Source organism: Pelobates fuscus, chromosome 5 (assembly GCF_036172605.1).
Source record: "Pelobates fuscus isolate aPelFus1 chromosome 5, aPelFus1.pri, whole genome shotgun sequence".
NCBI classification, from domain to species: domain Eukaryota; kingdom Metazoa; phylum Chordata; class Amphibia; order Anura; family Pelobatidae; genus Pelobates; species Pelobates fuscus.
This window is the reverse complement of record NC_086321.1, coordinates 366,585,314-366,600,947: the sequence shown is the minus strand read 5'-3', so window position 1 is coordinate 366,600,947 and position 15,634 is coordinate 366,585,314. Positions and strand designations below refer to the sequence as shown.

The 15,634-nt window shown below is 38.0% G+C and overlaps 2 protein-coding genes and 1 long non-coding RNA gene across 4 annotated transcripts in view; 1 reads left to right on the top strand and 2 right to left on the bottom strand.

The window, feature by feature from the left end:
* GSG1L2 (GSG1 like 2) overlaps positions 1–4,331 on the top strand; it is an 81,140-nt gene extending 76,809 nt beyond the window's left edge. The window contains exons 4-5 of the mRNA XM_063456087.1: positions 652–763; positions 3,972–4,331. Coding sequence (XP_063312157.1) covers positions 652–763; positions 3,972–4,263 — 404 coding nt within the window. The 3' untranslated portion in view covers positions 4,264–4,331. The remainder of the gene's footprint in view (positions 1–651; positions 764–3,971) is intronic.
* A 942-nt stretch (positions 4,332–5,273) lies between these two features.
* Positions 5,274–7,794, bottom strand: LOC134610424 (uncharacterized). The gene is made up of 2 exons (XR_010090856.1): positions 7,067–7,794; positions 5,274–5,728 (listed from the first exon to the last, which is right to left on the bottom strand). It is a non-coding gene; the product is annotated as an uncharacterized LOC134610424 (long non-coding RNA).
* A 693-nt stretch (positions 7,795–8,487) lies between these two features.
* Positions 8,488–15,634, bottom strand: part of DHRS7C (dehydrogenase/reductase 7C) — a 35,301-nt gene continuing 28,154 nt past the window's right edge. For both annotated transcript variants that reach the window (XM_063456080.1, XM_063456081.1), the window contains exons 6-7: positions 11,991–12,146; positions 8,488–9,214 (exon numbers count right to left, since the gene is read on the bottom strand). In XM_063456080.1, coding sequence (XP_063312150.1) covers positions 9,006–9,214; positions 11,991–12,146 — 365 coding nt within the window. In that variant the 3' untranslated portion in view covers positions 8,488–9,005. The remainder of the gene's footprint in view (positions 9,215–11,990; positions 12,147–15,634) is intronic.

Below are 15,634 nucleotides of genomic sequence, written 5' to 3'. Positions count from 1 at the left end.
ACCATAAAACACATCTCTTGAGCAGATGAACGTTCTGGTTGAGTACATCAATCTGCTTTAAATCACTGTTCATTTTCTACTTAGATTATTAACAAATGTGTCAAATATCAGTAATTTTATATAGTTATATTTGTCTTTGTTTGAATTTCCGTAAGTTAACATAAATGTCATATATTTATTTATGTCTTTGGAACATTTTTTTCAAGTGTGTTTAAGAGTCATATGAGCTCATTACATAGTTTTGGGATTTGTTGTTGCACCTTTATTTGGGAATGAACCTAGAGTACCTTATAGAGCAACCTTATAGAGCAACCCCAAATGTTGTGGACTACATCTCCCATGATTCCTTGCCGGCATTATGGCTGTAAACGCATCGTGGGAGCTGAAGTCCACACCATCTGGAGTGCCGAGAGTTGTCTGTCCCTGTTATAGAGCGATTAAGAGCTCTATCACAATGTATCTTTTTGGGGGTAAACCAGGCTACTGTCACCTGAGCAGGAGGTTTTTCATTTTTTTATTTTCTATTTATTTTCATAACTTCTACATTTAAAGATTTGTCTACATGCTTTTTTTATATATATATATATACACCAAGAAAATATAAAACCATTACAACTGCTGTATTTTAGTTCCCTGTCGCTCTTTCCTCAGGCCTACTTGGAATGGTAGCCCATATGATGTACACAACCGTATTTCAGATGACGGTCAACCTCGGGCCGGAAGATTGGAGACCCCAGAACTGGGATTACGGGTGGTCTTACTGGTAACAATCTTGGTCTATAAACCATTATTACAATGTTATTACAGGGAAATGTCTGCGTCAGTGAATAAGCAATCTATATTGTATCTATCTGCTATAATTTATATTTCGTATTGTGAAACTGACCAGACGTAGCTTGAAGCAGACCAGCCATCCAAATGTGGTTGACATGTTCTCCACCAGATCTACATGCAGTCTATACATCGCACTGGTGACACAATTGATGAACAGTACCTGGGTTCTGTTACTACCTGTAGACATTAGTTTGATGTCATTTACTTGTGGTATGTTAGTAGTAGGTTACCAAGTCCATGATATGGTTCAGTTTCAAACAGATAACATTACCTTGTTTATTGGCTGTTCTGAAGCTCCCAGGTATGGGAGAAAATGTTCTTAAAATTGTTGAAACTTGAGTCCAAAACCTGATTATTCACCAATCTGGTTGATGTTAAGTTCGGCAGAATCTTCCCTGGCCTGAGTCGTAAAGAAATCAATAAATTGTTCCTACTTATTGTTAACCCCCTTTTAGAACGTTACTGTTAACCACCTCTAATTTTTCGCAGTATTGCATGTAACTATTTCAGCAGCAGCGGTGATTGTTCACACTGCAATTTTCTGGCTTGATAGAACCTTTTATTAAAGTGCAATGACAAAATGTATCAAAAGTTAGATATTGTGTATTAAGAGAATATTCCATAACATTATCTGTAAGGAATGGTACGCTATAACCTGTCTGTAGCAGAGGGTGACACATTGGGAAGAGTTAGAGCAGTGATGGCTCCTCTCTCCACCTAGACGTCTGTGAGCTACTCTCGTCATGATTTTCATCAAATTATTGTGGCCAGCTTAAAGGGAAACTTATTTTTGTCAAAGTTAACCATCAGTGATCTAGCTGGAGTGTTAGTGGATGACTTAATAGCTTTTCACTTACGTAAAATGCCTCGAATATTCCATTAGTCAGCGCTCTGAGCCCGTGATAAATGTGTGTAAAGTTGGAGATCTCATTATACATTTTATCAATAAGTTTTTGAAGTGACTTGGCTATTGGAATTACATCTGCCAACTGGGGAGGGGAGAAGAGATTTGATGTGCTCTAGCGTGAAAAGAACCTAATTTCTCCATAGAGAACTGGAACTACAATGCACAGCACTATTTGAAAAGGCCATTAAACTCCTTCCCCAATTTTCAGTCTTTTTTTTTTATTTTTTATAGAAATGAAGCATATAATGATTTATATAATGGTTTAAAAAATGAATCTGTGTCTATTAAGGATTACATGATAAATCCGCCTTCTTTTCCAGTAAGTCCACATATTACTATGAATAATTAGAACATTAAACCTGAAATACATTCAGACACCCGCAGCCATAAAAGACAGATTTCAAGGGGAAATCACAGAATCTCTCATATTATGTTTACTAATCCCTAAATTTAACAAATATGTATTTGTGAGATGTGGAAAATAAAATTAAATGGAGAATTCCGCACCTTTTTATTCTGACACTGGATGCCTCTGATGAAACCACATATTTGGGGGTATCTATTTCGGGTCTGCATTCGGTAGCCCTTGGTTTCAACCCCTTTTCATTACTAGGCCCAGTAATTTCAGAGAGAAAACAAGAGCTCCAAAGGGCCCTGTTTTATGGTCGCCATTCGGATACTTGCTCGCCACGTGTTAGAGAAAACGGTGGCCATCTTGTCCCCAGAACTTAGACACCGGGACTTTGTCGTCGAGTATCTGGTACCCTAGACTGGACATTCGAACGTGCAATTCTCTGGGGCCTCTTCCGCGGATGTCTATTTTGTTTTCCCCATACGCCAGGAGAACACTATTTGGCATGGCTACTCCTGTTACACTTCTGAGACCCAAAGACAGTTCACTGTTATGGGACTCTTGGGAGACTTTCGAACTGACCGACCGCAACCACTGAACTTGTGAAACTATTGTGGGAATCCGCCTCATGTCCGGTCAGTCGAATCTTTACCCTGGTGGCGTTTCCGCTGGGAACGTGGGATAAGAGGGCTATTTTGCCAGATTGGGCACTCTGGAGCTCACTCCGGGATATCAGGGCTATAATCACAAAGTCAGAGAACGTATTTTGAGTGGCAGATAAGTGGTGTAAAGATGGATAAATCCATTGCATTTCTGAAAAATAATGGCATATATTCAAAGTTGACTGCTGAAAAACAGATTTTATAAATTGCTCTGAAAGTTAGACGTAACCGCGTCAGCGACACTTTCATAAATCTATTCTATTTGTCTTCTTTACTTGCAATATTTGCCCTGTCTAAACAAAGTATGTTGTAATTTGCAATTTTTATTTTTTTATTTAAAACCATGCCAGGTTTAATGAAATAAAAACCATTGGCACCCAGGCAATGAAAAACATTGCAGTTTTGGAGAAACTGAAATTTGCAGGTTTAAAACTGCCTCTAGTGGCCTTCTATCCTGGAGTTTCACAGAGTTTAACTCTTTGAAAAAATGCTGGACATCCTCACGCTTGTTATGAGGACATCCAGTGTTTTCAAACACCCGTAGGAAAGCACTGATTTAATGCTTTCCTATGGGAAAGGCTTAATGTGCATTAGGTGCCCCCAAATGTATTTGCTGGTGGGGCGAAAAGGACCGAACACTAAAGTGTTCCTTTCTTTGAAACCTGGTCCATCATGCACTGCATGTGTGTTTAGGTAAAACCTGGTTAATTTTGGGAAGGGGGATTCCATTTCCACTTAATTTCTTCTTAAATGACTGCCAAGCTGATCCCATTTGTTAGGGACTCAGGTGGCAGTCCAGGGATCCTGCTGACATTATTTATAGAGCTCCAACAAATTTTGCAGCGCTGTACAATGGGTACATCACCATGCTATGTGCAAGTGCCAACAGGCTCTGGCACTTTCTCAGTGTGGTGGCGTTCGGGAGCTGCTTTCTGCAGCTGATATACCCACCCTTACCACTAGGAACAGGAGTAGGCAACCTTCAGCAATCAAGATGTTGTGAACTGCATCTCCCACGATGCTTTGCCAGCATTATGGCTGTAAAAATTATGGGAGATGTAGTCCACAGCACCTGGAGTTCCAAAAGTTGCCTACCTCTGACGCCTGGGACAATATCCTCCTTGTTTGAAAGGCAGAGTCTAATCGCAGTATTTCTCCCCCCCCCCCCCCCCATCCCCACATGTTCTAACACGTGATGCTTTATTTCATTCTGCAGCCTGGCGTGGGGCTCATTTACCTGCTGCATGGCGGCATCCGTTACCACCATCAACAGATACACGAAGACCATACTGGAGTTCAAGCAAAGGCGGAGGAACCTGGAACGCAGCTTACAAGGAAAGCAGAAGACGTTGGACCAGGAAGTGACAGAGCCCGTCTGGGACGTTTACATTAACGCCCTTCAGGGTAACAGAGAAGGTTTCATGGATTTATCTGTGAGCGGGCAAACACCTTCCCCATACGAAAATGCAAACACAGCCCCATTCACACACTGCGATGAATACTGCTAGAGTTTTTCATAGATTTGATTATTCTGGTGATTGTATACATTTTTTCTAATAAACATAAACAAAAGGCATCATGTAACTGCCTTGGGCGTTATTACTTAACATAATTGTGTTACAGGGGCTGCACTGGGAATAAACAAAGTGGTATCAAAATAAATAGACAATCCGGAAGGTGTACGCAACAGACAATAGCCAAACACCCTACAGCAAAGCTGATAGAACCAAGCTCACACTGTTCCATCAGCATTAAAATAAAGACTAGCTTGTTACTGTGTTTATACACAGCTCTGTACATATTGGATTCGAGCCTGTGTAGTGCCAACCTGCCAATTCTCTTACTTATATTCTTTTTTTTCTTCTTGTAAATTTCTTTTTATTAAAAAATAGTTTTTGATTGTTTCTTTTTCTTATACAAGAATGGATGTACAGGTCCCACTGTAGGCATAAGTTACTAGGAGAACAATATCTCTTTATATCTCACTTAAATCTTATTTCTATTCTATTCTCACTTTACTGAAGTATATTATAACACCTTAACCTTCTGTTTCATTAAGGGTCAGTCTAGGCCAGGGGTAGGCAACCTTCGGCTCTACAGATGTTTTGGACTACATCTCCCATAATGCTTTTACAGCCATATTGCTGGCAAAGCATCAAGGGAGATGTAGTCCACAACATCTGTAGAGCCGAAGGTTGCCTACCCCTGGTCTAGGCGTAACCATATATTGTGCTGTAGTGGTTATGGTACCAGGAGTCCCTTGGTGCCCTCCCATAATAGACAAACTCTTTTCAAATGGTTTGAAAACCGATTCCTCCGATTTTACTTCTGCAATTAGTGACATCAGTTTTTCAACTAATGAATATCGCAGAAATAGATGTCATTGATGCAGGAGGGAAACTTCTGCTTTAGATGAGGACAAGGCACCAAAGGGTCGGATGACCATTGTTAATATCACCCTTTGGTTGGATTTAAAAAAAAACAAACAAAAAAAAAAAAAGACAACAACATACACTAATTAGACTGATTGATACAATATTTTTCATTTAAAGAAGTTATTGGGAAATGTAAAACATACACGAAAACCAGTACATTTTAAATTTTTTTAACATCATTGAAACATGGAAAATTAAACAATTTGAAGGCGTTAAAAGTATTATAATTTGGGAAAGAAAACATTAATATATGTAGTTTTTTTTTAGCCAGGAAAGAGACCTTTAAAAAAGTTGGTTAAGTGTTACACAGTATGTGAAAGATGATTTAAACAGACCCAATAAAGCTGTATTCTCTGCAGAATGCCAAGTACTTTTGGTTTTCGAATTAAATACCATGATATGAAATATTGGCTGTTGGCAAAACATATATCCAAAGTTCTAAACAACAGATGTGCAAGGCAATGACTTATCTTCTGACACAGGACTTATACACACGGTTAATAGACTGGAGTTGATTTTAGGAATAATTAAAGGGACACTATAGTCACCTGAAGAACTTTAGCTTAATGAAGCAGTTTTGGTGTATAGAACATGGCCCTGCAGCCTCACTGCTCAATCCTCTGCCATTTAGGAGTTAAATCCCTTTGTTTATGAACCCTAGTCACACCTCCTTGCATGTGACTTGCACAGCCTTCCATAAACACTTCCTGTAAAGAGAGCCCTATTTAGGCTTTCTTTATTGCAAGTTCTGTTTAATTAAGATTTTCTTATCCCCTGCTATGTTAATAGCTTGCTAGACCCTGCAAGAGCCTCCTGTATGTGATTAAAGTTCAATTTAGAGATTAAGATACAATTATTTAAGGTAAATTACATCTGTTTGAAAGTGAAACCAGTTTTTTTTCATGCAGGCTCTGTCAATCATAGCCAGGGGAGGTGTGGCTAGGGCTGCATAAACAGAAACAAAGTGATTTAACTCCTAAATGACAGTGAATTGAGCAGTGAAATTGCAAGGGGAATGATCTATACCAGGGGTAGGCAACCTTTTAGCAGCACTGTGCCAATATAGGATTGTGATGTCCCGTAGCGTGCCGATCCTATTTTTTTAAATTAAGGTGTGTATGCTGCCGTATTCCGATTGTGATATTTATACTGTAATTGCTTTGTATCGTTGTATTTGTGCGTATATGAGCTATTATATTGTATATGTTCATTAGTAGTTCATGGTATCGTGTATGATACATATGAATGTGGGCTGTGTATGAGGGCTGCTTGTGGAATTGTGTGTGGACGGATATGTCACATTGTGTGTTTGGTAGTGTGTGGGGGCTGTTTGGGGTATTGCATGTGAGAGGCTGCATGTGGGATTGTGTGCATGTATGTGGATTGTTAGTGGTGTTGCGTTTGTGGGGATTGTGTGTATGTTTGTGTGTGGGCTGTTCATATTATTTGTATGAGGGGGGGCTTATTCTGCAGGTCTGTGTATATCTAACAGTGTGGGTGGCTTCCCTGGGTTCCAGTGGGGACCAGGCTGGCCAGGTACAGGTCAAGGACAGGAGGCTGCTCTACTACAGTGTGGATTCCCATTCACAAGTGCTGGGAGGAACTGATCTGAGGTCACTTCCTCTACGTGCTGCAATGCATAAATTGAGGATTGTCCTTAACTACCTCTTCGTATTAGCAGATATCTGAAGTTTCACTGAGACTCCTGATAGGCCAGAGCCTGTTTGGCTCTAGCAGCCTTGAGTGCCGTGCAAAGACACCTCGAGTGCCATGCATGGCACTAGTACCATAGGTTGCCTACCCCTGATCTATACACTAAAACTGCTTTATTTAGCTAAAGTAATTTAGGTGACTATAGTGTTCCTTTAAAGCTTACTTGGAAATCCTTTGGGAGTTTACCAAAACTTCTAATAATTCTTCCAGACTTGGAAAAGTTTACCTTTGTCATCTGTTAAAGGCAAAGAAGCGGTTAACCAGATTTTCGATAGCCAACAACCATGCCAAGGTTTAGGACATACACCGACTTCTCACAAGGTAAGTTAAGATTCTGTTTTCTGGCGAACCTTTAGATGATAAATCCATGTGTCCAAGAGAAACTCACTGCAACACTTACTCCACTCTCACGGAATAAATCTAAGTCAGGGGAACCAGGTAAATGGCCATGTACCTACTACCAACGTATTGCTAAGGGTAGCTGGGTAAAGCATTGACCCCTTGTAATAACCATCATATTCTACAATGGACATAAATCAACATGAGATTGGGTTTATTTTTCCATTTAATAGAATTCCATTGATTGGTCGGGTAAAGATAATATTACATACAGTTGCAGTTTGTATCACAGGGTGAAACATCTATTACTAGTCTTGTTAAGATTCTGATGAGTCTATGGCACTGGGTAACTAAAAGAACACGTCTTATTGTAAGAGGTTTATTCACTAAATAGCATATTGACAACACACTCAGTGTGAATAAATCACTAGGTATCCACTTGTATTGATATAAAAGGAAAGGTGTGGATGAACGCTTTATTCATCAGGGCCCCCATAGTAACCTCCAGGCTAATAAATAACTGATCAATATCTTATAAAGACGTCTTCCCATGTTAGGGGATACAGCTTTATGGAGTTTTCTGTTTATATCAAACTTCTAGTTGAAAAAGATGGCAAATACAATATCTCAGGGGTAATCCAGCATTATGTTCTACCCCCCCCTCCCCTAACCCCCCTCCGACCCCCTCCCCCCGCCCCCGCCCCCGCCCCCACACACAAAGAAACAAAATGTTCAAATAACTGTGAGAATCCTAAATCCTCTTTCACCAATATAAGCATTTATGCACCCACAAAAACCACAGAACTCTTCATCATTTCACATCTGTTACCAATCACACTAATCGTTACTCAGAACTCCCAGGAACACCTACTGCGTCGTAAGGTTAACCTTTAAACACCTGGAACGTCCAGGCAGACAGCCAGACTATGAAAACCTTTAATACAGGTAAAAACATTTTCTGTTAGCACATCCTTTTAAAGCTGGTAAAATACACCTAGAGCCAGTATTCAACAAGAATCATTAATCTGCTGGTCAGAAAACTCCCATCATCATCATCTTCACCAAACATAACTTTACCATGCCCTGCCAAATACACCAACATGTTTTAGCCAACACTGTGCAAATCAAAATCATGCATCGCTTTGTTTAGTAAAATGCTCAGGATATAGGAAGAGTAAAGAGATCCAGATTAAAAAAAAAATCGAATTGAACGAACGACAAACTTAGCATTAAGCCACGCTCACCTCAGAATTTCTACAAGTGTAGTCATACATTTATTCTGTTTTTTTTTTTTACAGAGCACTGACTGTGTTCACTGGATTAAAACATATATATAAAAACAGATTACATTTTATATATTAAATTGTACTATATTAACACGTTTGCCTTGTGATAACTAAAACATACATTTGGGGGGCGGGGGTGACTGTAATGTCTCTTCAAAAAACGAAAATTCCTCAGAGTGTATCCTGCAGGGTAACTGAATAAGATACTAGTACTGGCACTAATTTATTAAAAATATAAAATGTATATATTATCTCTCTTATGTGTGGGAATGACAGATCAGCACATTTTTAATAGTTTTAATTTTGTGAGATGTGGCATATTTATTATTGTATGGGGGATTATATAAACCGGAGGAGTGTATAGGGTTTAATTCAGCCCGTCACAATTTTAATGGGTGTTGAGTACAGTCCGCTGAGCCTAGTAATTTATAGCTAAATACATTTCGTTGCTGACAGCTAGTTGTATTTTTTTATTATTCATTTTTCTTCTTCTGCAAAATGTTTTTCCTTCACCCCAGTAGCCACCACAGCAAAAAACAGTTCAGGCAGAAAGGTTCGGACGTAGAGAGCAGCCTTCGGGACTGGATTTGCCATAAACACCTCCTGTTTTCTTCTGCTCACTGTGCGTAGAACCTCCTCTGCGACTTCCACAGGGTGAACTCCGTAAGATAGCTTTCTGAAAAAGACTTTTACAAGGAAGGGGAAAAGTTAAGTTAAGTGCATGCAGTTCATCTTGGGATTATAAACCGAGTGCATATATCCTTAACCGGATCTTCAGTGTTTAGCTCAGAACACCCTTCTATCTATACATTTGCTACATAATTGGCTACAAGGTGTAAAAGTTAAATACTGGGCTTTATGTAGAACGTAAGAGCTGTGGTTTTGAAGGAGGGGGAAGAATTGAACTTTTAAAGTTTGCAAAAACCCCTATTATATCTCAGGATAAAATAGTAAAGGGTTAATCAAAGCACCATGAGCACTTCAGTGACTTCAAGTGGTCATGTGGCATGGAGTCTGTATGTGCAGCCTTTCGGTCTGCAACACTGTGACGCCACCTCCGTCAGTGTCATTAGCCGAGCCCAGATCACAAGTTCTGGGTTTTCCAATGTCCGTTCTGTTGTCAGCAAGCATGGCATGCTGGTGAAAGACTACCAGCGTGTATTGGTACTCCGTGTCATTTTAACCTTTAAACACAGATTCAAAGGCTTTAATTCAGTGATGCGTTAATAGGTACTACACTATAAACTGAATTATTATCACCACAGAAATGACATCTTTTCCAATGGTGGTGTTCCTTTAAACAAGGCAGAGTTTTCTGTCTACTGTACAGCCTGCATTCCATAAAGATGTTTGCTGTCTAGTTAATCCCTTTCATTATTAAGCAGGGCATAAACTGTACGCCAGACCGCGCTCTTTCTAGAGTACAAATGTATTAATAACAGCCTTGGACTGCTTTACATTAAAGCGGTTATTCATTAGCAGAACACGCCGTACAGCATTTGCTACACTACCCCAGAAAGACAGCCATTGCTTGCGTAACAGTTTGTTTTTTGGAGCAAGAGAACGTCTCGTCCAAAACAAGGTTTACATTTACGCATTCCTTTTAGATCTCGCCCTCCTAGCCATTCCTACAGGATTACTCAGTTCTGAAAACGCGATCCGCTTGTGTATAAACTGCGTGTTTCACGGAGATTTACTGTCTCTGGTTTTCCAAATTCGCTTCCAGTTTAGTGAAATGTTAATTTTGTCGAAAGCAAGCTTATTAATAGGGTTTGCGCAGAGGTTGAATGATCTAAGTGCCCGATTCCTGGAATGAAAACTAGCCAATGATTAACAGCGATGAAAAATGTGGATTTAAAAGACATTACTATTTAAAGAAAGGTTTCCTCTTTCATCTACTGTTTTATTTGTTTAACAAATATTATATAACTCTTTATATCCGAGGCATCTGTATAGAAATAAACAGTTCTTTAGCTAGACTGCAAAATAAAATGCTGCATTTAAGGAGTAATTATGGCTAATTAAACATTTCAGCTAGGTAGTAAATCTTTTTTTATTGGCAAAATGGAATCATTTTAAAAGCGTCAACGACCATAAATATTTTCATATTTAGCATTAGATTATTTATTTTCTTTATGAAGATTAAAAATCCATGAATCGTAACGTATAATCCCACGCCAAGACAGTCTCTGCTCTGTACTTCAGCCAGATGCGCTCAAAATGTGATCATCATCAATCACAATGATCTTTGCTCCAATTCAATATTTCTCATAGAGAACGTTGCAGACCTTCAGCATATGCAAGGCAATCACTGTGCTCTGCCAAACCAGTGCTTCTTGTAAAGAAGCACTGAATCAAATCCCTCACTATGAGAAGAATTAGCCAAATTCAGCATTATTATGTTGTGTTTGTGATGATGTCAAATTTTTGGAAAGTCTAAGGTCTTAAAGAGAAAGCGCCTGTAGTGCCTGTTTGGCTGACACCCATCAGAGACGGATTTTCAGCCAAATGTAAACACTGCTGTTTCTCAGGAACGGCAAAGTTTTACATTGTCTGAGAAAAAAGATCTAAGCATGAAACATTAAGATGCTTAGCGTGTCCCAGTGGTTGACATTAACATGCTACCAGCAAGTCCAACATTTCTTCTTAAATATCATACTAACTAGACCATGCAAACCTGCCCTTTTTGGTACAGCAAAACATTTCATTTTCTAATTTTTTTTTTTTGATCCAAAATATTCATGCAGTTAAAAGGCCTGAGCTCTGGAGTATAGCAAGCTGTCCGTCCATGGCCGTCTGATTATGACATCTCAAGCAGAAAGCTTTGGGTTTCAGAGAATCTTGAGTGACTGCACCTATACTGTCCTATTGCCATAACCACTACATTAAGCTGCAGTAGTCATAGTATTTAGGGAGTTCTTTTAAAGGGACACTATAGGCACCTAGACCTTTTCATCTCATTGAAGTAGTCCGGGTGCAGTGTCCCTGTCCCCTTTAGTCTTGTAATGTAAAACATTGCAGTTTTAGAGACAGCCACTAGAGGCGCTTCCTAGAGTTTCACAAAATCAAACTCTGAATGAGGGCATCCAGCGAAAACCCTGTAGGTAAGCATTGAGGCAATTTTCCTATGGGGAAGCCTAATGCGGGTGACACTCAACGCGCATGCACATTTAATCCCCTCAATTGGATGACATCGGAGGAGATGGACCGCACGTCAGCACTGACAGATTTTTGGCACTGGAATCAGATATTTGTGCTTATAAATATTTTTTTTACATTTTAAATACCTTGTATGTTTGCTATTTTAATTGCTGACTTCTTTGGGAGCGCAGTTCAGGCTATATGCAACATTCGTAGGATATCTTAAATTACCCTATTTATGTTGGTGTAACTCTATTATTCATTACAGTAATTTATTATTCGTTATAGTAACAAGGATCTGTAAATTCAATCTCTACTTACACTTCCAGATTGATGCCTCCCAGTTTCCGGGCTGAGGTTGGACGTGGTATGATCGGATAAATGTTGGGCTTATGGTGCTTACAAACACATCGAATTCCTCCACCTCCGCTCGCAAACAATCAAAAAATCCTTGAATTGCATGTTTAGAAGCTGCATCTATATTATTTAAGAATTAAGAAGAAACCGTTATATGTGGGAAACGGTCATAAAAGAAGACATGTCCGATTCTGTTGCATAAAGGAAACATTGTACAAAATCTGCCTTTATAAACAGCGTATGTTATTGTTGAAGGCCTAATGTTAAAATTGCATTATTAAGAAACCACTGTGGTAGTCAGTAAAAAAAGGGGACAAAATATTTTTTAGATACATAAATGAGAAAAGGAAAGTAAAACAAGGATTAGTTAGATTAAAAACAAAAGAAGGAAGGTATATAGAAGAGGATAAAGGTCTAGCTGACTGCCTCAATGAATATTTTTGTTCAGTATTTACAGATGAAAATGAAGGAACGGGGCCTCAGTTATGAAAAAGGACAAATTAGTTATTTGTTACATGTGAGTTTACAGAGGAAGAGGTTCTATTTCAACTGTCAAAAGTTAAGACAAATAAGTCAATGGGACCTGGTGGAATACACCCAAAGTTATTAAAAGAGCTTAGTGGTGTACCAGAAAACCATTAACCATTGATTTTTTTAAACCAATCGTTGTTAACAGGAATAGTCCTAGAAGATTGGAAGTTAGTGCCCATTCACAAGAAAGGCAGTAGGGAGGAGTCGGGCAACTATAGGCCAGTAAGCCTTACTTCAGTAGTGGGGAAAGTAATGGAAACCATGTTAAAGGATTGGATTGTTGAACATCTAAAAACACATGGATTTCAAGATCAGAGACAACATGGGTTTACTTCAGGGTGATCATGCCAAACTAATTTTATTGTTTTTTTTTTATTTGGTATCTAAAATAATAGATCAGGGTGGTTCAGTAGACATTGCTTACCTAGATTTCAGTAAGGCTTTTTACACTGTTGCACATAGAAGGCTTATCTATAAACTGAAATCTTTAAGTTTGAATTCCAATATTGTTTAACCCCTTAACCCTTTCAGGACCGCTGACGGTTCAGGACCGTCAGCGGTAAAACGTGCGTTTGGATCGCTGACGGTCCTGAACCGTCATAACGGTCTGGGGCTACTTACCTGATCGCCGTCGGTCCCACGGCGGCGATCAGTGCTCCACCCAGTCCAGGGGGGTTGCCTGTCTGCCCGGGCAGTCCCCCCTCGGCAGATCAGGACTCCACGGCCATGTGATCACTCGATCACATGACCGCAATAGGTGTCTGTGTATCTGCCTGCAGGGGGGCTGTCTGTGCTGACAGGCAGTCTCCCTGCAAGTGAAAAATCAAAAAAATAATGTAAAAAAAAACAGTGTAAAATCAGTGTAAAAAAATAATAATAATATGTGTATATATATATATATATATATGATATATATACATGTATTATATCTATATATAATATATGTATATGTATCATATGTATAATGTCATATTAAGTGTATTTTTATATTTATATATACGTAAAAAATATTTATATATGCAATTTTATTCTAACAGTATTTTGATATATATATATATATTTATATCAAAATATACTTAGAATGTAATGATATATATATCTATGTATAAATAAATAAATAAATAAAAACAATTCGAAATATACATATGTCCATATACATAATTACATAAATAATTTCATAAATATACACGTACACGTCAAATATATAAATATGTATATATATTAAAATTCTACATGTGTATTTATGTAATATTTTTACCTAATTAAGTAATTTTAATGATTGCAATTTGAGGGACCTGCCTGCCAACCCAGACCGAAAGTCCAGATAATTTAATTTGCTAGCACTGTGTTTAACCCTGTAACTTTCTATGACACCCTAAAACCTGTACACAAATATTAGTGTTTCAAAACAGTAAAACATATCACAGCGATGATATTGTCAGTGAAAGTGAAGTTTTTTGCATTTTTCACACACAAACAGCACTTTCACTGAGGATATTATTGCTGTGATACATTTTACTGTTCTGATACACTAATATTTGTGTTCAGCGAAGTCTTCTGAGTATAACAGTACCCCACATGTAGAGGTTTTATAGTGTTTGTGAAAGTTACAGGGTCAAATATAAGGCTTGATTTAACTTTTTTTTTATTGAAATTTGTCGGATTGGTTAGGTTGCCTTTGAGAGCGTATGGTAGCCAAGGAATGAGAATTAGCCCCATGATGGCATACCATTTGCAAAAGAAGACAACCCAAGGTATTGCAAATGGGGTATGTTCAGCCTTTTTTAGTAGCCACTTAGTCACAAACACCGGCCAAAGTTAGCGTTTCTTGCATTTTTAACACACAAACAAATATAAATGCTAACTTTGGCCAGTGTTTGTGACTAAGTGGCTACTAAAAAAAACTGGACATACCCAATTTTGAATACCCTGGGTTGTCTACTTTAAAAAAATATGTACATGTTAGGTGTGTTTCGGGGATTTATGACAGATAACGGTGTTACAAGGTCACTATTGATACATTTAAAATATATATATATTGAAACAGCAATTTTCTACTTGTATTTATAGGCCTATAACTTGCAAAAAAAAGCAATAAAGCATGTATACACTGGGTGTTTTTAAACGCGGGACAAAATTTTGAATCTATTTAGCAGTTTTTTTCATTAGCTTTTGTAGATAAGTAAAATATTTTTCAAGTAAAAGTCCAAAAACATGTTTTTTTTTAATTTTTCACCATATTTTATTATTTTTTTTAAATACAATATTGGACATAATACAAATAATGGTATGTAAAGAAAGCCCCTTTTGTCCTGAAAAAAACAATATATAACTTGTATGGGAACCGTAAATGAGAGAGCGGAAAATTACAGCTAAACACAAACACCACAAAAGTGTTAAAACTGCTCTGGTCCTTAACGTACAAACATCGCAAAAACAGGCCGGCCCTGAAGGGGTTAAGGACCGGACTGTTTTTGCGATGTTGTACATTTGCGACCAGGCATATTTTTGACACTTTTGTGGTGTTTGTGTTTAGCTGTAGTTTTCCGCTCTCTCATTTACTGTTCCCATACAAATTATATATTGTTTTTTTTTCAGGACAAAGGGGGCTTTCTTTACATATCATTATTTATATAATCTCATGTAATTTAATAAAAAATAAAATGAAAAAATATGATGAAAAATTGAAAAAATACATGTTTTTTGACTTTTATGTGAAAAATCTTTTACTCATCTACAAAAGCGAATGAAAAAAACTGCTAAATAGATTCAAAATGTTGTCCTGAGTTTAAAAATACCCAGTGTTTACATGCTTTTTGCTATTTTTTTGCATGTTATAGGGCTATAAGTACAAGTAGGATATTGCGGTTTCAAAACATACATTTTTAAAATGTATCAATAGTGACATTGTAACACTATTATCTGTCATAAATCTCTGAATACCACCCCACATGTACATATTTTTTTTAAAGTAGACAACCCAAGGTATTCAATATGGGGTATGTCCAGACTTTTTTAGTAGCCACTTAGTCGCAAACACTGGCCAAAGTTAGCGTCCATATTTGTTTGTGTGTGAA